Genomic DNA, 25,715 nt, shown 5'->3' on the forward strand with positions numbered 1-25,715 from the left:
CTTGGTCAAAGAAGATGTGATTTTTTTGTTGCTTGGTTTCATGGTGTTAAAGGTACTGGGATCTGCACCTTGATTTATGGACATGATTTATTCTACATTATGTCAAAGCTGAAAACATAGACAATGGGCCCCTGGGCACAGATGCAAAGGGACCCACCACCTCTACTATAGGAACAAGACACACAGGTTTGTGGTGGTTTTGCATCTCTTGCGTCGTTATGCATCTTTTTGTTCTTTTTTGTCTCTGGGATGTAATTTGTGTCTTTTTTTAGTTGTTTATGTGTCTTTGCAGTACATTTTTTGACACCTTGGGGTTTTTTTATATCTTACAGTAGCCTAATTCATCCATGGCTGTTAGCGGTATGATCTTATAACTTCAGAACAACTTCAAAATATAGGACTGAGTTGCTGGTTTTGTATCATTATTTTGTCCATTCTTAAAAATTAGAATCAGGCTATGCTATGTTTAAGTAAAATTAAAGTAATAGACAGTTTGTGTTCCCCCTCTTACTGTAAAGACTCAACAGCAAAAGGGCTTACACAACAAACTGTAAATACAGCTGTACATCATTCCACTCCCATATATCTCAGCATATCCTCCTGTGGTGCTTTACCCAGAATCCTATGCTTTACCCTAATCCTACCCCATGTGCTTTTGCATTAATCATTGATTCAGCCGAGCCTTGTGCAAATACAGGCAGAACTTCAGCTACTGCCACCTTTTCCTCCCTACCGTCTTTGGTTATAGCACTGACAGCGTGTGTAAGCCTACTTTAAACAGCAGCCTGCTACAGATTCACAGAGCCACTTTGTTTAGAAGGTGAGGAGCCATTAGAAGAGGGATATAAGAGGGGCAACTAAAATCAAAATATCATATTTACAACCCCACAGGTGAGCCACCTTATTTCTGTAACTGAAGGCCAGGAGCATGTTTACCACTGAACCTCTCTGCGGTGAACAGGAACAGTTTCAGCACAATGACTCAGCCTTACCTGAACTGGTTAAACTTAGCTTGTGTGCGACAGGCTGCACAGGGCAGAGGCATGCATTGCTGCCTGTGTTTGATGTTTGTTGTTGCTAAATTTGACTTATAAACACAACTTGATTGACATTTTTATCAATCAGTCCATTTTTATCAAAATCACCTATAATCAAAATATTACACAAGAAAAACACCAAATTTAACCGTATGATAATCAATTCCTACATTCTCTGTAACTAACCACTCATGTATTCTGTCCCAAGTACAAGTAATACAAGTACAAGTAAATACAAGTTTAGAAAAGATGAGATTCTGTATCTTTTTGACAAAATGTACATACCATCATCGTTAAAATACTACATTTTACCCGAGCTGCAACAGTTGTCAACTCAGTTCTTCTACCTAAATGTGTTGCTAATGCAGCTCACGTCACAAAACTGTTGCCTGTATGTCTGTGTTAAATGTGTGTTTCTGTAGGGTAAACAAAGCTATCAGATGTGTAGCTTCTCGCTGCGGGTCCCAGCGATGTGAGACAGCCCAGTTAAAATGCTCTAATCCTGTGCAGTGTGTGTTCACATTTTTCCCCACCAATTTTTGCACAAAAGCTGTTGTGTGGGTGCTCATTTGTTTTGTTTTGACCCCTTTAACCCACCAGTCACTAAACTGTCATTCCTCTTACCAGGGCATGGCACTGTGTGGAGTCAAGGGGCCACGTTTCTTAGGACCCAACGTGTACCCAGAGGCCCCCGATGGAGGCTGGGGATGGGTGGTGGCCATCGCCTTCTTCTTGGTGGAGGTTTTCACTTATGGCACCATCAAGAGCTTCGGTATTTTCCTCCAGGATCTAATGGCGGAGTTCGGAGAGACCAACAGTCGGGTCTCCTGGATTGTTTCCATCTGCGTGTTTGTCATGACTTTCAATGGTGAGTAGAGCTAATGAGGTTACCAGGGTGCAACCTTGCAAAACCAAATAAAGCACAGATTATAGATTAAAATGACAATAACACTATAACATCGTCTCCACTAAACAGTGTTTTATTCTCCATGAGTCTTTAGGTCCTCTCTCCTCTGTTATGACCAACCGCTTTGGGTTCCAGCTTGTTGTTATGCTTGGAGGATTACTAATTGCCTCAGGCACCATCGCAACCAGCTTTACCAGTTCAATCAATCAAATGTACATCACTTATGGATTAGTTGCAGGTATTCCTTTTTTCTCGTCTTCCTACATGAACATCACATAATGCTGTCATTCTTTGAATTCATTTTTAGCAGCTTGTCTTCATAGCTGCATCACAGTTTAAAAATGTGCATTTTTTTCTGTGCAGGTCTGGGCTACTGCATGACCTTCCTGCCAACTGTGACCATCCTTTCCCGCTACTTTAACCGTCGACGGTCTCTGGTTACAGCTGTAGCTTCCACTGGGGAGTCCCTGTCCATGTTTGCCTTGGCACCAGGTGAGGGCAAGAGTTTTCACTTAAGGAGAACCATGTGATTCATCTGTTTGTAAGTACGTAAGTAAGCCAGGAAAATAAAGGCCTGATTTACGGCACAAAAGAAATGTGTCAACCATTGCACAACCGAGTCAGGAAGAGGACAACGCTTTTGTATCCCATTTTACCACAGAATATCAATGTAAGTTCTTAGTCACTATCCCCAGCTGCAGAAATGGGAGATGGTGGAACAATGGAAAGTGATCCGGTTATCTTTGTAACATCGGAGCTAAAAATAATATTACTAAATTTGACTAGTAGGAGGAGCCATTTATAATGTGAAGCCATAATTCTAGTTTGCCTACTTTTAAAGATTCCTGCTTAAATTGAAAACCGTTGGGCTTGGGCTAACAGACAGGTATTGCGAGACATACCCTAAAAACATGTTGTTTTAAGTCTTTTCATTAGACTTGTTGACAGAAAACACTGCTAGCTTTATCCTTTAAATACTGAGAAGCACAGCTTTAAGTATCATTAAGAGCACCAAGGTAATCTGTCTTTCTTATGTCCATTTCCATAGCAGTCACTTGGAACACTCCCCTTAATAATTGCACTTTTACTGATGAACTGTTACTAAATACCTGCTCTTGCCCCTCAGCCTTTTCCGCACTGAGGGACCATATTGGCTGGCGACGTACCATGGCAGTGATTGGAGCTTTGCAAAGCACCATCATCATCTGTGGTGCTCTGCTTCGACCAATCATTATCAAACCCAGAGCCACCTGTGAGACAGAGACTGATGGACTGTCCCTGAAGGAACTGGAAGCACTCAGTACACCAGAGAACAAAGAGGACATAAACCCAGAGGACTCTGTAATAAACAATACCTCACATGCAGAAAATATCTCCCACAGTCTGGACAATGAGCTAACCAGAGGCTCTGTGAGCACTGGAGACTCTGGTGTCCAGTCTCTAAAGGACACAGAGGACAGCAGCGCAGAGGAGAAGACTTTACTGCGCGAGGAAACAAGAGAGTCTATAGAAAACACTGAGGTTATAGAATCTAAAACAGAGAAAACGAGCGAAGACGCAGAGAAACAAGTGATAAAAGATGAGGACATTAAATCCGGTGATGAAAAGCTTTCCATAAAGACTACAAAACTCATAGACTTCTCCATCCTCAGAGAGTGCAGCTTCATTCTTTACTCTCTGTTTGGACTGTTCGCCACACTTGGCTTCTTCGCACCTCAACTTTACATCATCGAGCTCAGTGTGAGTCGAGGTGTGGAGCGGGACCGCGCCACATACATGCTCTCCACCATGGCTGTGGCTGAAATCTTAGGCCGATTCTCCATCGGGTGGATTCTGACACGGGAGCGGCTCAGGAAGAAGAAGCTGCTTGTGCTCCTGGCATGTGTAATTACAATGACTGCGGATCTGGTTGGATTTACTTTGGTGAGGGAGTTCTACGGCCTGGCTGTGTGCTGCGCTTTGTATGGGTTCTTTATGGGAACCCTCGCATGCACACACATCCCCATGCTGGCTGAGGATGATGTGGTGGGTATAGAGAGGATGTCTTCAGCTGCTGGTGTCTATGTGTTCATACACAGCTTCGCTGGGCTGGCTGGACCCCCACTGGGAGGTAAGCGTTATCTCATAGTGAGATGTTTACTATAAATAGTAAATACTGGCTATGGTTTCACTTTACTACAGCTTTAATCTTCCTAACACACAAGGATGATGCTGTGTTTCCCACTGAACTAGAATCCACGTCTGGCGGTAGCTGATGACGGGTGGGGGGTTGGCATGTGTTTGGGTCCCTTTTTCTGTTATTTTTGTGCATACCTAATAATCAGTATTGTCAGATGTATTATCTTTTTATAAGGCTTTAAAGTGAAATAGCTTTTGTCTGCTTTAAAGGGCCACTCAATTTTTTTTAGTACTGCATCTCTATAAAGTTTAGGGACTTGCAAGAGACATTAAAAAAAAGTGGTCAAAATTGGTGCAACAGGGGCTGAGATTTCCACACTGGATCCTACATTTCCCATAATGCAAATTGAGAGCTCAGTAAATGTCTAGTAAAGTTCACACCTTCTATTTGTAATGTAGTGCTTTATGTAAAAATGGTAGTAAATAAAGTAACCCTGATGACATCACCATGATATCATTGGGGTTATTTTCTCAGCTCCTTAAAAATATATGACTGTTGCCAAAAGTGGAGTTGTTCCCATCATGACAACTCATTTGTTGAGAGCTTCTATTAATGCTGTCTCTTCCTCTGTCTCCAGGTGTGCTGGTGGATGTGACTCAGAACTATGGATCAGCCTTCTATTCCTGTGCAGTCGGCATGGGACTTAGTGCCCTGTTCCTGGGTTTAGTAAAACCTGCTAAGAGAGGATTACTCTGTAGGAGAAGGGACTCAAAACACCCTGAAGAAAGGGAAATGGCCTCAGAGGAACAAAGTACAGTGAAGTACAGTACAACTGAAAGTCCTCAGAATTGCTCTGAAGTGGACGGCCAGACAGCGGCCACAAGAGACGTCCAGGAGGTTATACGCTTTGCTTGAGCTGACAAGAAAGGATAAGGGCGATAAACGGTCAAGCCATATGAGGGTAAACTGCTTTCTAAAGACTACAGCTGGCAAGTGCTGAAGTGACACGAATACAATGAAGAGAAGGACCAAAAGTGTTTATGATCTGCCGTTGTAGATCTGGGCTCTGACAGCAATCTTTAGGCCTTTTACATTACAATATGTATGTAGCAGTTGTGCCTTACATATCTAATGTACCAAACAGTATTTTTCCAGAGTTAACACTAAATTAAAAAAGTGTATACAATTAAAGTAGCTTTAAGTGAGTAAAGCCTTAGATGTAATGTTGCTTTAAAGGACCAGTGTGTAGGATGTAGCGGGAACTGTTGGCAAAACTGGAATGTAATATTTATAACGATATCTTTATAAGTGTATTCTTGACCAGACCTGGTGCATGTCCAGCAGATAGACCTGAGATTCAGGTCAATTATAAGCACCTAGCAAAGGTCTTTCTTACTGTATATAATGTTTCATATTATTTTAGGTCTCTATTTAATTTTATTCTATCACAGCTTATTTTGTTGTTGCTGTTGTGATGCGAGTTTATGATGGTTTTAAGCAGCCTGAAACAGCCATACAGAAATGTCATGAAGGTCATAAAGTCAGAATATGTGTCCATTCCTCAATCACTTATATTCCTTTAGTCCGTAAGTGTCAACCAATCAAAAGAATCAATAGGCTTCATAAAAATTAACTTTGAATATTGTCATCCTCACTATCCGCCTTTCCTCTGCTTCACATCCAAATTCCTGGTGCTGCAGCTTAACCTTTTTTTTCATCTTACTTTAGAGCTTGTAATCTTATCCTAAATCAGCCTAATCATCGCATAAGCTACATTCACAGTGCTTCTGTGTTTCTCTGGTGATTAGCACTGATCACGGGTCGTCTCGCATTCATTTGGATGTTATACATATTGATAAATAGACCCAGGACTCGGGGTAATAGAATAAATCTTGATCTGGATCTGATTGATCATTATGAAATGTGGAGCCAAGCCCCTATCGGTCCCGGGTAGGGTCTCGGGTCCCTTGGGTCCTTCGCTGCTAGATGCCACTAAATCATACACGCTGGTCCTTTAACAATCTTATGAGATATAGCTGGAAAGTATGGACGTGTTAAAAATAGACCACGCAGCCTTAATGAAGGTGCCTCAGTTTGAGATATTCCAGAAGCAAGATGTAACACTGATACTTGATGAACTAATTACCTGCCGGTTTAATACCATAACAAGTGCCAGAAAACTGTGACGCAAATGTAGCTGCGAGAATAATTTGCACAGATTCTGTAACGTGTGATAGAAAATACATAAAACTCAGGAGATTGTGTAATTAAACATGTTTTATTTGATGTAATGAAGTGTTATGTGACGTGTCAGATTTGATCTATTTTTGTAATGAAAACGTGTTCAATCACAATAAAGTGATTTGAATCACTCAACAATGTTTAAAGGTTATGTTTTGTATGTACAGTAACTTGTTCAACTGCTCTTGCATTTGTCATGTAATTCAGGGCAAATTATGGTAAAGGTTTTGATATGCTTTCATGCTGAAAAATATGTACGTACACATTGCATCTTTAATGTAGATCTATAAAAATCTACATCACATTAATCTATAAAATTCATAAATAAGTACATTAATATGTACCTGATAGCATCTCAAGAGGGCCCTGTGGTCATTTTCAAATGGGGCGTAACAGCCATAAACATAATAAAGACTGTTTTGCAAACAGCAGCAGAAACATTACGTACATATTTTAGCATGGTAACCTTGAATAAGCCAGAGCTATTGCATTTATTCCCAGAATTTATCCAGATTTATGGTTAGGTACTATACTACACCATTTCCCAGTATGTCCACGCACCTGCGGAGCCACAGTCTGGATGTCTGGAAAGCTTCCGTGGGTTTGTGAAAGTGGAGCACAGAACGACAGGCAGAGGCCTCCTCTGGTCTGGTTGTTTGACTCTGATCCTCCTCTATCCACTGCAGTAAGGCCTGTTGACCACAGATAAACATTCACTTAAAGGAAGTTTTCCAAAGAAAGAATTTAAATGCATCCGATGTTGTCTGTGCGTTAATCTGTAATCCAATGAATTGGACCTTGGTCAAAAGGACACAGGAAAGATGTGTATAAATTGCTTCAAGTCTTGAGACATTTTTTGTAACATTCAAGAGCAGCTCTAAGTTATTTTCAATTTGTATGTATGGGTCGTCTAGCATTTGCTTTAGATTTGACCAAATTTGGTGATTCAGAACAACCAGAAGCTTCTGTATAAACCGCAGCACATGCTGCAAAAAGCAATACAGTGTAGTGGTATTTCTTCTGAATGTCAAAAGAGCCACTGGTGAGCTGTAGGCATAGTGACTTTATTCTGATGCAAATGACAGGAAATATAATCCAGTTTAAAGCTAGTTTAAAGTTTAGCTCTCTGCTCAACTACACCACACATGACGTCAAGATTACAGGGAGCATTCTATCAAAATTAAACATGCATGCATTTTCATCTTTTTATATTTTTATACATACATGCTCTGTACCAGGGGTAGGCAGCCTGTGGCTCTGGAGCCACATGCGGCTCTTTAGCCCCGCGCTAGTGGCTTCCAGTGGTTTTAGCACCAAAAAAAAAAGATGGAAATGATCATATTTATTTATTTATTTTTCTGTTCTAGGTCAAAATAAATACTTATATTGTCCACTTTTAGAAAACCCACTGAATAATTAAATTAAACTTGACTAAACTTTGTGTCATACATCTATGGCCTGGCGCCTTTTCTACTAAAATTTTGCCAAAACTCATTGACGTTGGCTTTGACAGTGTGTAAAAAGATTTCTTTGCTTTAACTGCCAACTCTAGAAAGTTAAAGTACCAAATAATCATGAATAGCCCACTGTAGAGTAGCCACATTGTTATTAAACATATTAATAAATACTTATTTAGACAAATAATGTTGATAGACTTATTTAGACTTTATAGGCTGTGTTACATTAACTTTAAGGCTCAAATATGTTTTGCGGCCCCAGACAGGTTTTTAAAAAACATTTTTTGTCAAAAATGGCTCATTTGATTGTAAAGGTTGCTGACCCCTGGTCTTTAAAATATCTAAAATTGAATTTTTAGGATTTTTAATTTCATCCTGTCATTCTGAATAAAAGTCATGATAGTGCTGTCTTAACTAGGATGAAATTATGCTGTTTTTATTTTAACACCAGAGCAGCACTAAACTGTCGGCAAGTGTCCACTGTAAAAAGAAATCCAAATGATTCATTTGGGTTTATCATCATAATTTATTTTCTATTATATATTTTTTAAAACTATTATTATTTTGCCCTGCGATAGTCTGGCGAACTGTCCAGGGTGTACCCCGCCTTCCGCCCAATGACAGCTGGGATTGGCTCCAGCCCCCCCGCGACCCTTACGAGGACAAGCGGTTACAGAAAATGACTGACTGACTGACTATTATTATTTTACCTTGTATCTTTCAGCTATTTTGAAGCCCATAGCGCTCTGTAGCTTACGAAGGCAGACGGGACAGAAATCCAGCGGCCTACGATCAGACTCGTCGAGGTGGTTGGAGCCCTGCATGACACAGGTCAGCCACTGGCAATGCTTTATTCCAAACATATGGCCGATCTCATGGGTCATTGTCTGCAAAGAAAAATATTACATCAGCAACCATTCAGGAGTATTGAGTGTTCTTATCAGCAGTATTGATTTAAGGTAAGGGCTGTGCGACCTTTGGCAGAACCACTCGAAGGTTCATAGTACCAAAATTGAGTGAGTGGTGGAGTGGGTCTGTGAGATACCTTGCAGGATCGAAGCAGCAGGGTGCTGGTGATGGGGGGAGTATAATATCTGTCAAACACAGAGTAGTCCCCCTGCTTTGGCTGAAGCTTTTTCTTCAGCCTCCCAGCATAACTTCTGCTGTAGAAGTTGTCATCATACCTGGCAAAGCTGAAAACACCCATTCCTGCAAGCAGGGTAGAGAGACAGTTATGATGAGGGTAACAAAAACAATCACTCCTGGACTGTATGTATGTCACATTGGCACCATCTAGTGGCAGCTCAACCACACTACTGATCATTCTAAACTTCTGTGATTCACTTTGACAAAATATTCCTCAACTATCTAGCAGTGTTTCTTTACTATTTTTTAATGTAGCACTCCTATTAGGCTATTTTAACAGCAGATTTAAAGTATGTTATAGTGCACAGGAGTACTATCTCACCCATACTGAGGGAAGCCTGTCCAAAGACAAAGTTCCAGGAGTCTTTGGGATAGAGGTCTATCATTGTGATGCCGACGATACAAAAAGCATCTTTTGGTTTCCTGTTCCCCAGGAACCGGAGCAGGTCGCCTACATTTCACGAGAAAACAATAATAAAGCAAAATAAATCATACACAGCTGGGGATCACTGTACTTTGCACCTCATCCTCTTGGATTTTTACATGGAGCATGATCAAAAAAAAAGAAAACAACAGGTATTGGCATAAACGTAGATCTTTGGATATTTAGAACATGTGGCTCTTTCCATCCCCCCAATAAAAACATGAAAGTATTTGAGGACTTTAACTCTGACTAAATTAAAGACATTTATACCGTATATTTACGCAGAAAAGGCACAAAGTCAGTCAAACATGCCAAATGAGATGGGAGAATAAAATAAAATAGAAGTTAAAAAATAAAAAATAAAACACACCAAAATGCCCATCGGACATATTCAGCAAAATGTCTGCAAAGGAGTAGAAAGAATACTAATCTAATCCTACCCCCTTTATTTCAATGTTGGCAAAAAAACTTAATGATAAAGACAAATATTCCCAATTTCTGCACCAATATTCACCATATACACCTCCATCAAATCAAACAAGAATGAAGACAAAACAAGAACAGATCAATTTGAACAAACACACACACATACACACACACACACACACACACACACACTAAAAAACAAAGAAAACACATCAATATGGTGAACAAAGTCACACTATCAAAAGCATCCTACCTCTTATATCCTGTCTTATTTTGACTGTTTCCCTCTCGGTTCTACCATCTCATATTCCTCCAATAATTAAATTTGTTAAATGTTCTGCATGTTTTCAATTCCACACTAAAGCTGTTTCATAAATTAACCCCTTTGACTGTGATACAATGTTATTTTGCATTAGTCCTCACTAACAGTTTATTGTACATTTAAACTCCTAACAAATAATGGAAACTTTCTTTCATTTGAAACAACTTTTGGATACTATTAAGTAATAGTTGATTTTTAGCTCAGTACATGATTTAAACTGTTTTGAAAAAAAAAAAAACAGATCTTTGAATATGTGTGTTTAATTTAATATAGAGTGGGCATGCTGGTTCACTGTAAGTGGTTGTGTTTACAAAAATTGCCAGAATGGAGGAAATTCAGTGTTTGGCGATCACTGATTGTACCTCCACCTGTCTGGTTCATATGTTTGCTGCACAACATTGAAACAAAAATATGCCCTAGTTTTTGATAAGAGTGATGGACTCCCTAACATACCAGTGAGGATCTGAAGGTTGTGTGAGTTACTGTTGACCCTGAAAGAGCATCTTGTTTCAGCCACAGTTACCGCTGGCAGCAACTTGACAGAAAGTCCATAGAAGAAGGCCTGGCAATAATCTCTGAGCCACTCCACATACTGGTCTGTCTGGGCCCCCGCCTCCCCAAAGGACCCTACAAGACACATATATAGTGTACAATTAAAGCAGCAGGTGATGTATCATGCTGCACATGGAGTCCAAAAACTGCTGCACAGCATACTGTGAATACATCATTCATCCATTGAGACTAAAATGTAGTGTGAATGTAGTTTCCTGTAGATATTTTTCAGTCACATGAACTCTGATGACATGTTTATTTTAACGGGATGTGCGTCATTACACTGGAATTGAGAAATAGGCTAATGTTGCTAATGCTTTGTGAACATTATCACAAACACTCCCACACACCTCACAAGGAATGACACAAACACACTCACCTATGGTTTGAATATAAATAGTATTGTGGCATGCACTGGGGACCTTGCGGGAGGGGTCTCTGTAGAATCTCTCGAAGTCTTGAGGCTCCTCAGGGTGAGCGGAGATCCAGTCTGAGTCAGAGTGAACTGTGATGAGTTGGAAAAGGGACCCAGGCTGCCCTGGGTAGAACCCTTCCTCCAGAAGACGCCTTTCTTCTTTGGTGTACTTGCTGTAAAGTTTCACCAAGTCCTGACAATTGGAGACCAAAGCTGTTTGCAGCGTCTCCGCTGAGTGCCGGATCACCTTCATCTGCAGCAGAGATATACAGCATTAATACGGTTACAGATGAAGTCACAGTAAAATATTAAATATAGCTTTGCTTTCACGTAGAGATCATTTTCTGACACCCTAAGGCAGGGTTACTCAGGTTGCTTTGCCCAGGGGCCACTTTTGCAAAATGACAAGAGACCAGGGCCAGTTAATATTTATCAATATGTATAAAAAAATAATTGCCTGTTTACAATCTTTTAACAGTTGCTGCCCTCACTCATATTTTGCCTTGGCATATCCAGCCACCTGTGGCAGCCAAATAAGAGCCTGCTAGCAAAGGAAATTGTTTGAAAATTAACTTGCAGAAAATATTTGACAGAATACTGTCTATGAAACCCTGAATAGTGTATGGAAATGTGTAATAGTGTATAAAATACAGCACAAGAGGTTATACACAAGTTCTACAAGGTATTATTAACGTAAAAACCTTTAACTACACGCACCTGGGTATAAAAATATATTCGTTAGCCTACACTTTGGTTCTGCAACGCAGTAGCCTGTCCTCTACACTATCAAAATACTTCTTTTTACGACAATTTAATTAACTCATTCGTTAGGTAAAAAAAGGATAATGTGTTCCAATGCGGAGAGGCAGTTCACCATGTTGACACCGGAAGCCGTTTCCGCCTTGCTCTGATGACGTCAGGTAAACACAGGGGTGGAGCTCTTCACTTTGGAAACATTGACGACCAGAAAACACGACAAGCCTCGCCGCTATGACACACCGAACCAGCTAACGGTGCCGGTTATCCTGCTCTGGACAACATTAAAAATGAATGTAGTTTAAACTTTGCTTATTGAATTTCTCGCGTCGGAGTGTCGCCAAGTACAGGCAACAGTTAACGGCTGTTAACGGCAAGTGGACGGACGGAATACGAAAGCGGAAGAACTTTGAGTTAGCATAGTGCAGCAGTAGTTAGCCGAAGTAGTTAGCTTGACAGGCAGCTGATATAACGTTAAAGGTAGCAGCTAGCCGGCTAGCTTGCTCCCTTTGCTGTCATGCCTGGAGCTCCCCGAGATTTCACAGCGTAAACGAGAACACCTGATAGTTAGCTGGTTAGCTTTCAGCAGCGGTTTGTTAACCACCGAGGCGTAGGCAGGGCGGACTGGACTTTAAGCAGTGACAGGTCTGAACTCACCCATAGCTGAGGGCTTCCGACCGGTGCTGTAGCCGTCTGGTGATCGCTCACTATCACACACCCGAGACTTTCAGATGACATGAGAGGGAGCTTGCCATACTGAGTTTCTACAAAATGGTCGTGGAGCTGTGACATAGCCAAAGCTTTAAGAGAAGATATCTCAATCCGAGAATCCAAGGAGAGTCAATCTGTCTCTTTGCCAAAAACATCCGTCAAGACTGCAGAAATGCTGACCGACAGCAGGTAACGAGAAAAAGCATTTTTACACATCTTCGCCATGAGTACAGGCTCATCATTACATACAGTATTACATTTTATTTTGTATTACTTCATTGTAATGCAACATTGTAACTAGATCTCTCCAACACCACCTAACACATACAACATGACAGTATATATAGGGATATATATATATATATATATATATATATATATATATATATATATATATATAAATACACTTTTTCACCATTATTATAAATATTCGCCAAATATATATACATATTTGTTATATTTATACTATGTCACATGCCTTGCAATTTCCCACTGTGCATTATCTTACAACTTACTGTGCAATAATATTTATAGGCTATGTATCTTTATATATTACACACCATGTGTGTATTTCAGTTATCCGGTGCATCTGTCAATCATAAACATACAGTATCTGGATAAGTAAAAGGTGTATATAGATTTTATATTTTTATTTCATCTTTCATCTTTGGCACTCAAATCACTTTTTGCATTTTTTCTGTTTCTGACTTCTTTAGCTGCTGTAACATGTGAATTTTCAAAGTGAGGGATAACTAAAGTCTTATCTAACATTTAATAATTGTGTAATCGGTTTAATGTAATGCAACGTTGTAAATAGCTCAAATATACCAGTGATCAAAAACCAAGAGCTAGACAGTTGAGGCTGAAAATGCAGTATCTACACTTTATGTTTTATCTCTTTAAAGACCCCGGGGAAGGTATGTTAATCAGTATATTCACATAATGGGAGTGCTACATGTCTGATCATGTAACTGCCTGAGTACGAGTTGCTATTTTTGGTTCCTCTTCATGTTCTCTCTTTTTGATAGTCTTCCTCTCTCCACCCATCTCTTTGCTCCTCCTGCCTGCATCGTTTCTGTCACACTCACACTTTTATGTTCGCTCTACTGTCCTTTGCACTCACAACACTCTCTGTTCCTTCCATTTCTGTTTCACACAGGAAACGACACCGTAGCTGTGACAGTGAGGAGGACCAACAGCTGAGTCCTCAGGCCAAGAGGTCAGGAGGGGGTCCCAGCCTGCTAGTGTCAGATTTGGATTCAGAGGTGAGACCGAATTGAACTTTGCATTCATCTTAAGACCATCACTCAGACGTAAGTTTACCCAGATTTCATCTGATTGTGTGATGAAAGTTTACTGACAAGGTCATATATTCTCTTTCTAATGTAAAGCCCGTTGACATTTAGAGACAGTGCAAGCAGCCTGGCATGATGCATATAAATACACGTGACGCTGCATTGCATATGCAATGCACCACTGTCAGAAAAAGCACAGAATGTTTTATTTACAGCTTCTGCATCAGTACGTGAAGCTACAATCCACAGCCTGTCTCTGCTCTGCTTTTACAGTCTTCCAGCAGCGACAGCAGTAACGGGATCAGTAGTCCAGAGAGAGCAATAGTGGCCACCACCAGGCCGTGCATACACAGCCAGAACAACTGCACCACCCAGTACTCCCTCAGCCCAAAGCCCGAAGACTCCAGTAGCTCCTTGCAGCACGGTTTCCATGGCGATGGCAGCAGTGTCTCTTACGACTACATCAACAGAGTCCTGAGGGAGGCGCATTTCAGTAGTCTGCAGACCAGAGGGCGTCCAGGCTCGACATGACCGTGACCCCTGACCTCTCTCCTGACCTTTATTCCCTGGCCCATCAGTGCCGACACTACTGGCACAGCGGCTCTTCCTGGAAGGCCTCAAGCGACACACTCGGGGTCAGGGGGAAGGGGATGTTGTGTGGGGAGGTTTACAGATTTTGGGCACAAAGGCTCATCCCCACCTCACCATGTACCATTTGTCAAGACCATAAGCACATCCGCCTTTCCATGGCCCAGCCACTGTGGTTTTCTGTGCAGTATTGATGTGTGTGTATGTGGGTGTGTGTGCGTGTGTGTGTATGTGTGTTTGCACGCACCCTGTGCACTTTATAAAGAGGTTTCATTCTCTTTACATGCGTGCGTCGATGCGTGGACATTTTCATTGGTGCTAATATCAAGAAACGTGTGATGATCCAAAGTGCTTGCAAAACTAAATAAAGCTAAGCACTTTACTCAATAACTCCTCATTCTGTTAACTCTCGACTGGGGAAGTCGGTCACATGCTTGTATCTGTGAAATGGGAACTGTTGCGATCCCATTCACAAAGGAAGTTCATGAGGGCCAATGGATTCACTCCCAAGGAGCATTATTAAACAATCCAGTTAAATCAAATTTTTAGGCCTTCTTTGTTTTCTCTAACCAAAGTCACAGAGTTAAATTATAGTGTATTTGCAGTTACGTTTACTATCTAAAGAAATCTGTGTTTTGGTGTGGCACGTCAGTGGGTTCAAGGTAATAGAACAGAGATTCCTCATGCGCCTCACCAACCAAAATCCAATCTCAGATTAGACCCTGGCTAATTATAGAGCTGTGAGAGTAGGCACTGGAGTCTGTGGCTCGGGCCGTGTAATGCTCAGCTCAGTGCGTCTCAAAAAAAACAGCCACAAGAAAAAGCTCTCTAAATCTGTTTGTAACCATGTGTTTAACATTTTACACATCATGAGTGTGGATGCGTCATAAACGCCTGTCAGCCATACTTGTTATTTTTTTAATGTATGGTTTAATATGACCAGTACACTGTGTTGCGAATAAGATGAGAGATGTGAAAGTGATTCATATTTTATGTAATTTTCCGAAATCATTTGACATTGAAATAAAACGTTTCTGAAAGTGATATCTGCATCATGTCACTGATACCATCTTAAGGTACAGAGTGTAGGATTTAGGGGCATCTGTTGGCAGAAATGGTGTATACAGGTGTGTACAGTTAATTTTCTTTTTTCTTTTGTCACCTTTTACTTCTTTTTTTTGCAGTTTTCGGGACATTTCTTGCCAAGTTGCTCATTGCCCTTTTCCTGCGTTTTCAAAAGAAATGAAACAGGTCCCAGTTAGATTATAGCAGTTGCAGAAGGGGTCAACAAAACTAATGTTGACCCAGCTTCTGAAAGGTTTTTGAAAAAATTTTTGAAAATCTGTTGGTAAAAATGTGTGGGAACCCTTTACATTATATTCATAGCTATGTTTTCATTAGTTTCTAGTCACTTGAAATGATCAGAACTTGTTTTTTTTTGCTACCTTAGAATGAGCTGTTTATATCTACACACAGAGTGAGTTGTCTCTCACAGAGTCTGCTGAGCTGTTTAACAGTAGCCCAAAATGGACAAACGAAACACTGGCTATAGATAGAGCCATTCCCATTTTTGTGTTTATGCATTGTTCAACATAGTTCACCTGCATGGTTTGCCACACAGAAGAAGTTTCAGTTCTGCAACCTCGCTGCTAGATGCAAATAAATTCTACACACTGTACCTTTAAATACATTTTAACAAGACTCATTTCTGTAGTAGTTATTGCTGTAACAGAAATACAGCAGGTTTTATTGTTCCTCAGCATTATGCAGCAGCATAGCTTGTGTTCACTCAAACAAAATACATCAGTGGCGTTCATTGTACGTACCAGTCGGTAGGCTGGATCACCATTTTGGCGTGGAGTGTGTACCACATTCCACAGTCCTCAACACCACAGGATAGTATGCAACTGAAAAACAATGGTGAGATGGTAAAGCAACCAATTTATTTGGTTACAGGAGCAACCACCCATGAAATTGCTGATTTTGCATTATGCTGACGGCAGACAGTAATGCGCACAGAATATCTCAAAAGTTATTCATCCATTAGTTCTCTAAACTAGTCTAATCATATACATGCACTCTACCACCACTCTCACTGGTATGATTAATCAATACAGGGCAGACATGATAAATAAATTGTAAACTAAAACTCATCACACTGACATACTAGCTTAGTACCAAAAAAAGATATGGAAGACAACTCTCTTCTGTAGGTTTATGAGTCCATAAGGAAAGCAATTGTAGTGCAAATTACAAACAGAGGGATTCTCCCTCAGAGGTTTCGGGCGTGCTGCAGAGGCATAACAGTTCAGTTCATTAAAAGGAATCCTGAGATAAAGCAACTGTCAATAAAAACCTGTAATTCAAGACAACCATTCTTTCTAAATACTATTGAGGAATTAGCCAACAAACAGTAACATAGCTTCGACACCAGTCCTCCTGTATAGGACAGTTGAGGTTGTTTCTCATGCTGACTTCAGATTGCACTCTAAAGGACTACAGTTACTATGCATCCAAAATCTCTCGTCTCTTCACCCAATCTGCTGCTCAAATACAATTTTAAAGGAGGCACCGTATAAATAAGAACAGAAAATCCAAAACAAAAAAGTGAATCTGCCGACTATATTCTCATAAGCTTACAGATCTGATCTTGGTTTATAAAATTAAATAGATTTCTAATACGTGATGACATCATTGGCTAAACCGAGACAGCTCCAGCTGTAAAAAGTTGGTCCATGGTCAAAAGTTGAGAAATGAGAAGGCCGATACTGGTTGGCTGCTATCAGATGCGACTGAATTGCAAAATAAAGGAGTATCATCACCAGTTTTATGCACAGTGAGATTCTCCCTTCGCCCGCCGTCACCCGTCGTGTCCATCTCTGTCTGGGACGTGTCTCTCTTACACAGGGGCCTGCCCTTAGTCACCAGCTCCATACCGCTGAACAGGGACAGTCTGCTCAGACAGGGCGGCTCACTCGGGGGCTCGGCTGGAGGAGAACAGCTTCTATCCGTTGGGAGCTCTGATTCTTCAGCGACAGATTTTAACTCGGCAGTCCTGACTGGCTCCAACTGGTTTGGCACTAACTCTTGCTGAGCTGCAGAAAGTTTTTCCTCGTTACCGTCATTCATCGGCTCCCATGAGGAGTCTCTCTGGGCCATGGCCGCACTAAAAGGTGAAGATGGGTGATTTGGTGTTTGGGTGGCACCTGTGGGTGAGATGTCAGCTTGATAATTGTTAGTGGTGTCAGCAGAGTGGGTTGGTAGTAAAGTGTCTGAGTATGTAGATGTTGGAAGCTGATTAGTTGTTGCCACATGGCTGCTGTTCGCTGTATCCCGCCTCAGAGTGTGCACAGATCCACCCATCAAAGCCTCAAACTGTCGCAGGATCTGGTAAGCAGAGATAAGAAAAAAAACCCACTAGTTTTTGAGTATTTTCTAGTTCTGTCCTATCAGCCGTCAACCATGTGTCGCTTTCTCTTTATGTCTCTCGTACCTTGGTGGCTTTGTTGGCCACGGGTCCTGGAGGTCCCTCACTCAGCTGGTGGAGCCTTTTGTGTGTAGCTCCAAACATTTGTTCCAGAGAGAGGAGGTCAGAGGTCATGAGGCATGATTCAGCACACAGTGCCCGCTGCAGGATTGGAGGAAAACAAAATATGTATGTTAGGTTTATAATAAAATATGAGGAAAACCTGGATCTTCCGTGAATCATATCAGTTGTTACCATCTTAACAGTGTTTGAGGGATCTTGAAGCTTGCTTGAGAGCAACTCCAGCACGACCTCACAGTTGAGAGTGGAGCACCTGACAGGATGAACAGACAGAAAGAGGGACATTTACAAAAAGTAGGCAAATAAAACAGTTGATATAGGGAGAATCAGAAGTATTTTAAGTTTGATTTGAGATGCACTGACTCTTTGATGAAGTGTTGGCTCTCCTCTCTGGACAGAAAGACTCTGGATCCTTCAGTCAGTCTGTTAATTAGCGCCATCTCCTGGCCGCAGTCCCCCAGCTGCAAGGCTTCCACCCTGGAGACCAGACAGTGACTACGTTTACATGCACACACATATCCCACTATTATTCCAAATATGACACTTATCTGATTTTGACACGTCATTTAAACCTTTTTTTTCTGAACGTGTTTTTTTGGGGTTTTAGAAGCATTCTTTAAAAAAATAAATACAGCACATTCGGAATATGTGTGTTGGGTTTTTTACCACAGTTTGCAACACCGGTTTTTACCTGCTTAGCTATGTGCAATGTCATGGATGCACAAACCAACTTGCCAAAAGTTTGCAAGGCTGTTGTACATGTCCAAAAGAAAAGCCCACATTTCTGGTGGGAAGGAGAAATGCGATTTTTTTAGACATTATGAAAGACTTGGTTATCAATAGGTTTTTGGATATCTGCAAATATCTTTTCAAGTCGGTTAAAGAAATGAAAATGGGAAGTTGCGCTCACAAGGTCGAACAAGTGAGAAGAAAAACTTTTTTAAAAATCCTATTTTGATGCAAAGCCACAAAATGGCATAAGCGACAGCCGTTCCATTTTTATATTTTCTGAAGGACTAAATGACACATTAGGACATGTTGATCACAGTATCAAGGGCTGCATGTAAACAGAAATATTAGCTGAATGTTCATTTACATTAGCCATGGAAACAGCTAAGTAGAAATATTGTCCTTTTCGTAACAGGGATAAAGAACATAATATTTTGTGCATGTAAACAAAGTCAGTATGTGAGGCAAAAATGACAATAATGTGGAGGACACTAGACAGTCCCAGACAATTTCCCAGCTGTGGGCTGAAAAGGATTATCTTATCTCATTTTATGTTAATGTCACAGCTCTAAAATGTGACCAAACTGTGTGTTTAACAAGACGACTTTGCAACTCACCGTTCAGATAGGTCCCCACTGCTCTCTCTGCTGGCCCCCGATTGGCTCCCAGTACCAGCCGACTTGCTGCCCACAGAGGCCCTGCTGTTAGCCGCGATATCCTGAGAGGAGTTGTGAGAGGAGCTGTTGCCGCTGTCGGTTTCTTCCCACCCGCCTCCTACCTGTCCTGGGCACCGCCGGGTCGATGCTGTGGTGAAGACACACAGTAGAACCCAGGTGTCAAATGAATATTTTTAATCAGAACTGCATAAATCTTGATGCTGTTACATAGTGAGCAGATCAATGATTCATACACCGCATCTGCAAAAATATTCTCCTTCTATTTAGAAACCTGAGCCCACGTGTCCATTACACCAGTGGTTTCAGACTGGTCCAGCTACAGGAACCAGACTTATGTCGTTAGCTCAAGGTCCATTCATATGATACATTTCCACCTTTCAATTTTATTTTTACAAAATGTTAACAACACATGGGCTTAGAACACAATGAAAAAATAACATATAACAAAGTGCAAACTTAAGGGTTAGAAACTACAACCAAAAAAGTGCATATTATTACCTCAAAACCAGTTGAAGGACTTTTTTAAAATATAGCAACCAGATTTTATGGCAAGAAGGGCAGCTTTAGGTGCAATATGATGTGTGTTATAATGTATTTGCCGTTTGTGGTCATGTTTGTTCTTGTTTAGATCTCCACCATGATTGTAATGTAATTTGGCACACATCCTTATGATCCAATCTTTGAAAACTGTTTTTTTTTCTTCCTTTGTATTATTTACATTTTTTTCTTTAATGTGTTTATTTTGTCTCTTATACATAAGTGTTAAATTATTCTAATCATTACTATTATCATTTTCTATAATTATATATATGATAGATATATATAATTATATATATATATGGTAGAGGGTGGTTGTTGAGGGTAGGCTTAAGTGGGTATTGGATAGTAATAATTGTATAATGAACTGTCATCTATTCCTTTTAAATCAAATAAAACACACACAAAAAGAAAAACAGATAAAAGTTGTAAAAGTACAGTATGTTAGTAGGCCAAATGATACCAAGATCAGGGTTATTAAATTGTTGCTGTAAAAAAACCCCAAAAAAAACAATAATCTTACTCTACAGCAGTAAACGGCACTTCAAAATAAAAGCTATTCATCAGAAATTCACTGTCCTTCAAAATAAAATGCGTTTAGAACAAAACTGAAATGATCGTGAGTCACTTAAGGTCCATTCAGAATAGGCCCGCTACCCACCAGATGGGAACCACATTACACCGACAATGTCTCACCTTTCTGTGTGCGAGCAGGTAGGTTATAGGCACACGCGGGCACGGCAACCTCTATGGGAGCTGACGGCGCAACCACGGCCCGGTAATGGTTGTCATGGAGACGGATGCCCTGGTGTTCAGTTGGGGGAAGGACAGCGCTGGCCACAACCTCTGCAGCTTTCTGGATCTTATCCAGCAGCGAGTCACTGCCTGCTGGGAGTCACAGGTACAGACATAAAGGTACAGAAACTTACACAGCAGATAAGCTTGACTGGATTTGTGTGCAGTCAGTGTGTGCGGTGGTGTGTCACTCACCTGCCCCCTGTTTCCCTGGACTGTAGCCAAAGCCCTGCATTCCCGACCTGTGGGAAGTCGCTGAGCCCATACCTGGACAGACAAACACAGGAGACCTATTGTACTCAAAGCTTTAGTTCACAAAATACAAAGAACCTTCTGTAGCTGATTTAAACCATTCAAGCTCCTTAGAGACACTCGTGCTCTTGCTAATATTTCAGATGATGGACGGTATTATTACATATAACAGTAAGAATGAGTTCCGACAAGTTTGACTGATTCAGCTCCATATCTGATGAAACTCTTATCAACAAATCTCCTGTCCCTTTTAATGGTTTAAAGCATTCAGGTGGTCATTTAGATTAACAGCAGATAGATGCTTTTATAGCAACCTTTTGAATTCTTATTCTTTAATATTAAAAGGTACACACACCCCTGGTTCATCTGCACGGGTGTTTTCACTTGTGCCTGATTAGCCCTCTCCTCTGGATTGCATCAGGCCCTCACATAGCTCTCACTGTAGTTAAGCACAACTTCAATCTGAGCTGAAGTCTAATTAACCAGATTAAGTGAAAACACCTGTGAGAGTGTACAGGGCCTTTACGATATTTACTCTTCAATAGTCAGGCCTGATACCCTTGACATCAGCGACTACTTTTTTTTTTTCATTTTTATTTTTTTTTTTCACTATTTCTGCTTATTCTTATTGCTAGGCACTACCTTTACTAATGATCTATCTGGGATTATTATATTTGATTTAATTTTCTGTCATTTTCCTATTTTTACTATACATTTCTACTATTTCATAATTCCACTGGTCACTTGCTACACATGAAAGAGGTCTGTTGAATGGGATGGGGTTAGACTGAATGAGGTTAATGGTTAAGGTTCTGCTAAGTCTGTACAAAAAAATAAATAAATAAAATTTTGTCTTTTTCTATTTGCTCTACATGTCAACCCCTTGTTTCAATAAAACACTGAAGTATAAGATATTTACAGGTTTTGTAAAACCTTTTTGACAGTGTAATTAACCTTTTGAAACCCGATTTCTTTCAAAAATATGGAGAGAATCCAATGGGCAGCTTCACAAGACGTGTACCAAAAAATTAGGCAGAAATTATTTAAAATTTCCAAGAAAATGACCTGAAAATAAGCAAAAGATGAAAGTAAAAAACAAACAAGAAATGACCTGAAAAAAATAAAATAACTAGTTTTCAGGTCATTTTCTTGTAACCTTTTACAATTTGTGGGACATTTCTTGCCAAGTTGCTTTGATTTTGAAAGAAATCAAACCAAATTGCTCAGGTTTCAAAGGGTTATATGAAGTGCGTGGAGTATGGAAAGTACTACTAAATTAAGCATTTGTTTATACTCACCCATTGTTGGGGGTGCGAGGCTGAGCGGGGAGACGCCGCTTTTGGTGGAAATTGTATCTGTGAAAAGCAACCTGGCCACTTCCTGCAAATAGAAAAAAATAAAATTGGGTGTCTGCATACCAGTCACAGATGTATGATTGATCATTAAAGGAATAGTTGATAACCTTCATAAAATGAGCTTTTTTTGTCATATTTGTTGTGTCTATGGTCTGAAGGACCATTTCTGCATAATCTATACCGCATCTAACACTACTGTCAATCATGTCAATCCCTGCTCGTGAACTGTGGTCAAACTGGGCAGCGCTGTTCAAATATGAATCGAAACCCTTTTACTGCATTGCCTATTTCTTGCTTTAAATACTTTCAGAGAGATATTTTAGTGTACTTTGCTGTAAAATGAGAACATTTATGACCAGGCTGCAATGTTGGATACAGTTGACGTACCAAGCACCACCCACCTGCCAGACCAACCCTCTCATTTCACAGCTAAACAGTACACTAAAATACAGCACGTTTCTAAAAATGAGGTGAGGTGAGGTGAGAGATAGCACATGCACTGACAGAATCTTGTTCCACATTTGATCAGCGCTGCCTATCGGGGTTGGAAATTAACATTTTTGTCTACCATTGTATCTTTGGCTGTTGAGTGAAGCCAATCTAACAGCCACTTTAATATTTTACCAGCATTTGGCTTGTGGTTGGAACTAATTTCCAACACTGCTGCCTGTTATGACAGTTTGACCGCAATTTATGAGCCATAATTTCCATGATTGAAAACCGCTTTAAAGACCATTAGAAGCGCTACGCGGCAATAAGTAAGCAGAGGAACATAGTGCTCTGTGAATAAAGTGACAGTTCTAGCAAAAATACTTTTTTTTTTCAGTACTCGTCACCAACAACAGCTGTGTCTCACCTGTGCTGTGTTTCTCACTTTCTGGTACAATGCTGTGCCATGGATAGGATCAGGAGGCCCACTGTAAACTTTAAAGCAAAACATGAAAGTATGCAAATGAGTATACCGTCAACAGAGTGGCCACAGTGTGATGAGAGCTAAATGGAGCTAAAAGCTCAAGTGATCAACGTCCAACCTGACGCTTGCTGGATGAAGGTGGAATTCCTTCTGAGTTCTGTGAGGAAATGATTTGAGCCATGACCACAAAGATGGACAAAGATTTTCAGCACCTAAAACATCAGAAGCATAAACAGAACCTCGAGTTACTTTCATGAAGGAAATAGGAGAAAATAACCAACATTTTAACTTTATAAATTATGGTGACATGACACAGATCTTTTGACAGGTTATTTTACAGACAGTAATGTGAGTAAAAAGACTGTTTTCACCTTGAGTTTGACGTGACAAGACTCCACCTGCAGTCTTTCCAGAAGGTACTCCAACAAACATTGACCACAACCTGAAGACTCATGGGAGATTTCTACAGTGTGGTGATGGTTAAGGATATTACCACCACAGCATAATCGACTCTATGTCTGATCTGGGCGATGTGATTCTTCCCTGGCTAGAATACCAGAGGATAATAAGGTAACTGTGAAGAACATATCTCTGCTGGCATGTTTATGTCAGTCAGTCTTGCGTGGAAATTACCCATGTGCTTTTTTTATTATCAACTCCTGCTCAGATTAATAAACTTTAAATCCTGACCTGCTTTTGTATTCAAAACCAATTAATGGATTCCAATCCATGTTTTTTAACTCAAGATTTTCCATCACTTTAGGGTTGCTGGAAAACAAAAAATATGATTTGAAATGATGCTTTCAATTTGAAAACTTTTCTTTATCGGGGTGTCTCCAGACTTATTTGAATGGGGGCCAGATTAGATGAAAAATGCCTGGGGGCCAACTGCTTCTCGCAGCAAATGGGTTATTAAAAAAGAGTCTCAAATAATTAGACACACAGCTGTTTCTTTGTTCACCTCTTCGCTGTGGCCGTGTCTGCCACCTAGCAGGAAATGTCTGCTGGTAAGTAAGTAAGATTGCTTGTTTACTGTCTGTTTATGAACAAACATCGAATGTGGTTTGAGGGCTGCAACTGACCCCCAGGCCAGACTTTGAACATGCATGCTTTATATTAAATGGGAGATTTTTGTCACAGAGCTTTGCTTTATGACATATCCTTGAGCACTTTTAACCCTTTGAACTATATATTCACAGCTATACATTTTCTCTTAATAAGTTTACAATATGATAAAAAATGTGACCTTTTTCATACTTAAGAAGAAAATTTAACCATTCAGCAGTTATTCCTTGTATTTGCATAGCAGAACCACAACAGAATCTGACAAAGGATACTTCCAATCTCTTGGAAAAGGTATCCAGGACAGGGGTTTTCATCATCTGCTGTAGCCTTCATCAGAGTCGGGACCTACAGATGTTAGGCCAGGCAAGGCAGCTTTATTTGTATGGCACATTTAATACAACAGGGCAATTCAAAGTGCTTTACAAATATAAAAACATAATAAAGGATACAGATTTATGATTAAAGAGTACAGATATAAGACGTTAAAAGTTCAAATCAATTACTAAATTATTTTAAAATTTTACAATAAAAATCACCATTAAAAATAGCAAAAGTGAGATGCGAAGATTAAAAAAAAATCTAATGTAAAATAATTTAAAATCCAATATGTTTGCAGTCATTAGTGGGTGAAGTGGGCAGTGTAAAAGAGGGAACGTTTTTAGCTTTGACTTAAGAAACATCATGGTAATTTAAAAAAAAAAAAGTCCGCACAGCAGGGGAAATTGAACTGTATGTTCTGTACCATAAAATGCTGCCCAGAAAAATAAAGAATTAAAGAAAAACAACAACAACAACATGATGGTTAAAAAAAAAAGTGATTCTAAATAAAACATCCAAAACTGTCAGTCAGGGATACTGCTATATGCCATGAATATTGCACACTCCGCAAAACATTTGATTAAAACTCAACTTGTGTACTTTACATAGTGATTAACGATGTAACAGACATTGACATAGATACAAACTTGGCATAACACCAGAGTCTGAGTACCAGGTTAGATTTGGCCAAACAGGCAGTTATGACAGCGCTGTATTTCTGTCTTTTTCTTTAAGACTTGAACGGAACAAGCTGGCATGTTAACAGGAAAATGACATTAAATGCTGTCACCAAATGTTTCTTCTTGCTGTTAGCTAACAGGCTACTAGCAAGCTAATGATGGCACAACTTAACTTCAAATAGACACGTTACCGTATGTTATGTTCGACATGCTTCGTTCAGCTGTTACTGGTTTTCGCAACTAGTAATGACTGTAAACAGCACTTACTTTCTGAAGAAAAGCCAGTCGCTCCATAAATGTTGCCATGATTTAGCAGTCCTGGCTGCGGGTTACTCATCTTCCTCCGAGGGCTACGAGGGGAAGGCGGGGCTCGAGCTGACAGCTAGCCAATCACGGAACAGCAAGAAGCAATCCTCATTTCTATTGGCGTTTTTGGTCACGCCTAAATTTG

General features: G+C 40.2%; 4 protein-coding genes across 6 annotated transcripts in view; 2 read left to right on the forward strand and 2 right to left on the reverse strand.

Annotated features, from left to right (window-relative positions):
• Nucleotides 1–6,442, forward strand: part of LOC121958726 (monocarboxylate transporter 7-like) — an 8,832-nt gene extending 2,390 nt beyond the window's left edge. Inside the window, exons 2-6 of the mRNA XM_042507830.2 lie at nucleotides 1,665–1,905; nucleotides 2,039–2,182; nucleotides 2,308–2,436; nucleotides 3,071–4,054; nucleotides 4,701–6,442. Of these exons, the coding sequence (XP_042363764.2) occupies nucleotides 1,668–1,905; nucleotides 2,039–2,182; nucleotides 2,308–2,436; nucleotides 3,071–4,054; nucleotides 4,701–4,978 (1,773 nt within the window). The 5' untranslated portion in view covers nucleotides 1,665–1,667 and the 3' untranslated portion in view covers nucleotides 4,979–6,442. The remainder of the gene's footprint in view (nucleotides 1–1,664; nucleotides 1,906–2,038; nucleotides 2,183–2,307; nucleotides 2,437–3,070; nucleotides 4,055–4,700) is intronic.
• amz2 (archaelysin family metallopeptidase 2) lies at nucleotides 6,323–12,049 on the reverse strand. The gene is made up of 7 exons (XM_088070530.1): nucleotides 11,921–12,049; nucleotides 11,011–11,299; nucleotides 10,533–10,706; nucleotides 9,230–9,358; nucleotides 8,807–8,970; nucleotides 8,472–8,648; nucleotides 6,323–6,996 (listed from the first exon to the last, which is right to left on the reverse strand). Exons 1-7 carry the CDS (start codon nucleotides 11,921–11,923, stop codon nucleotides 6,832–6,834), a joined length of 1,101 nt encoding a protein of 366 aa, XP_087926656.1. The 5' UTR covers nucleotides 11,924–12,049; the 3' UTR covers nucleotides 6,323–6,831.
• LOC121958827 (protein VCF1) lies at nucleotides 12,009–15,440 on the forward strand. The gene is made up of 3 exons (XM_042507967.2): nucleotides 12,009–12,702; nucleotides 13,673–13,778; nucleotides 14,082–15,440. Exons 1-3 carry the CDS (start codon nucleotides 12,686–12,688, stop codon nucleotides 14,337–14,339), a joined length of 381 nt encoding a protein of 126 aa, XP_042363901.1. The 5' UTR covers nucleotides 12,009–12,685; the 3' UTR covers nucleotides 14,340–15,440.
• A 661-nt stretch (nucleotides 15,441–16,101) lies between these two features.
• Nucleotides 16,102–25,661, reverse strand: tepsin (TEPSIN adaptor related protein complex 4 accessory protein). Of its 3 annotated transcripts, none has more exons than XM_088070525.1 (13): nucleotides 25,532–25,661; nucleotides 24,539–24,611; nucleotides 23,573–23,664; nucleotides 23,320–23,413; nucleotides 23,145–23,212; nucleotides 22,232–22,313; nucleotides 20,877–20,948; nucleotides 20,583–20,771; nucleotides 19,290–19,476; nucleotides 18,307–18,438; nucleotides 18,118–18,196; nucleotides 17,890–18,024; nucleotides 16,102–17,783 (listed from the first exon to the last, which is right to left on the reverse strand). In XM_088070525.1, the coding sequence occupies exons 1-13, from the start codon at nucleotides 25,568–25,570 to the stop codon at nucleotides 17,136–17,138; spliced, it is 1,890 nt and encodes a 629-aa protein (XP_087926651.1). In that variant the 5' UTR covers nucleotides 25,571–25,661; the 3' UTR covers nucleotides 16,102–17,135. The 3 variants fall into 3 exon arrangements, with proteins under 3 accessions (XP_087926651.1, XP_042363816.2, XP_087926649.1); XM_042507882.2 differs by having other exon boundaries at nucleotides 18,307–18,420; nucleotides 20,583–20,774; XM_088070523.1 differs by having other exon boundaries at nucleotides 20,583–20,774.
• Nucleotides 25,662–25,715: the final 54 nt, after the last annotated feature.

Source organism: Plectropomus leopardus, chromosome 19, assembly GCF_026936395.1.
Source record: "Plectropomus leopardus strain MGB_pleo_1.0 chromosome 19, ASM2693639v1, whole genome shotgun sequence".
Lineage (NCBI taxonomy): Eukaryota > Metazoa > Chordata > Actinopteri > Perciformes > Serranidae > Plectropomus > Plectropomus leopardus.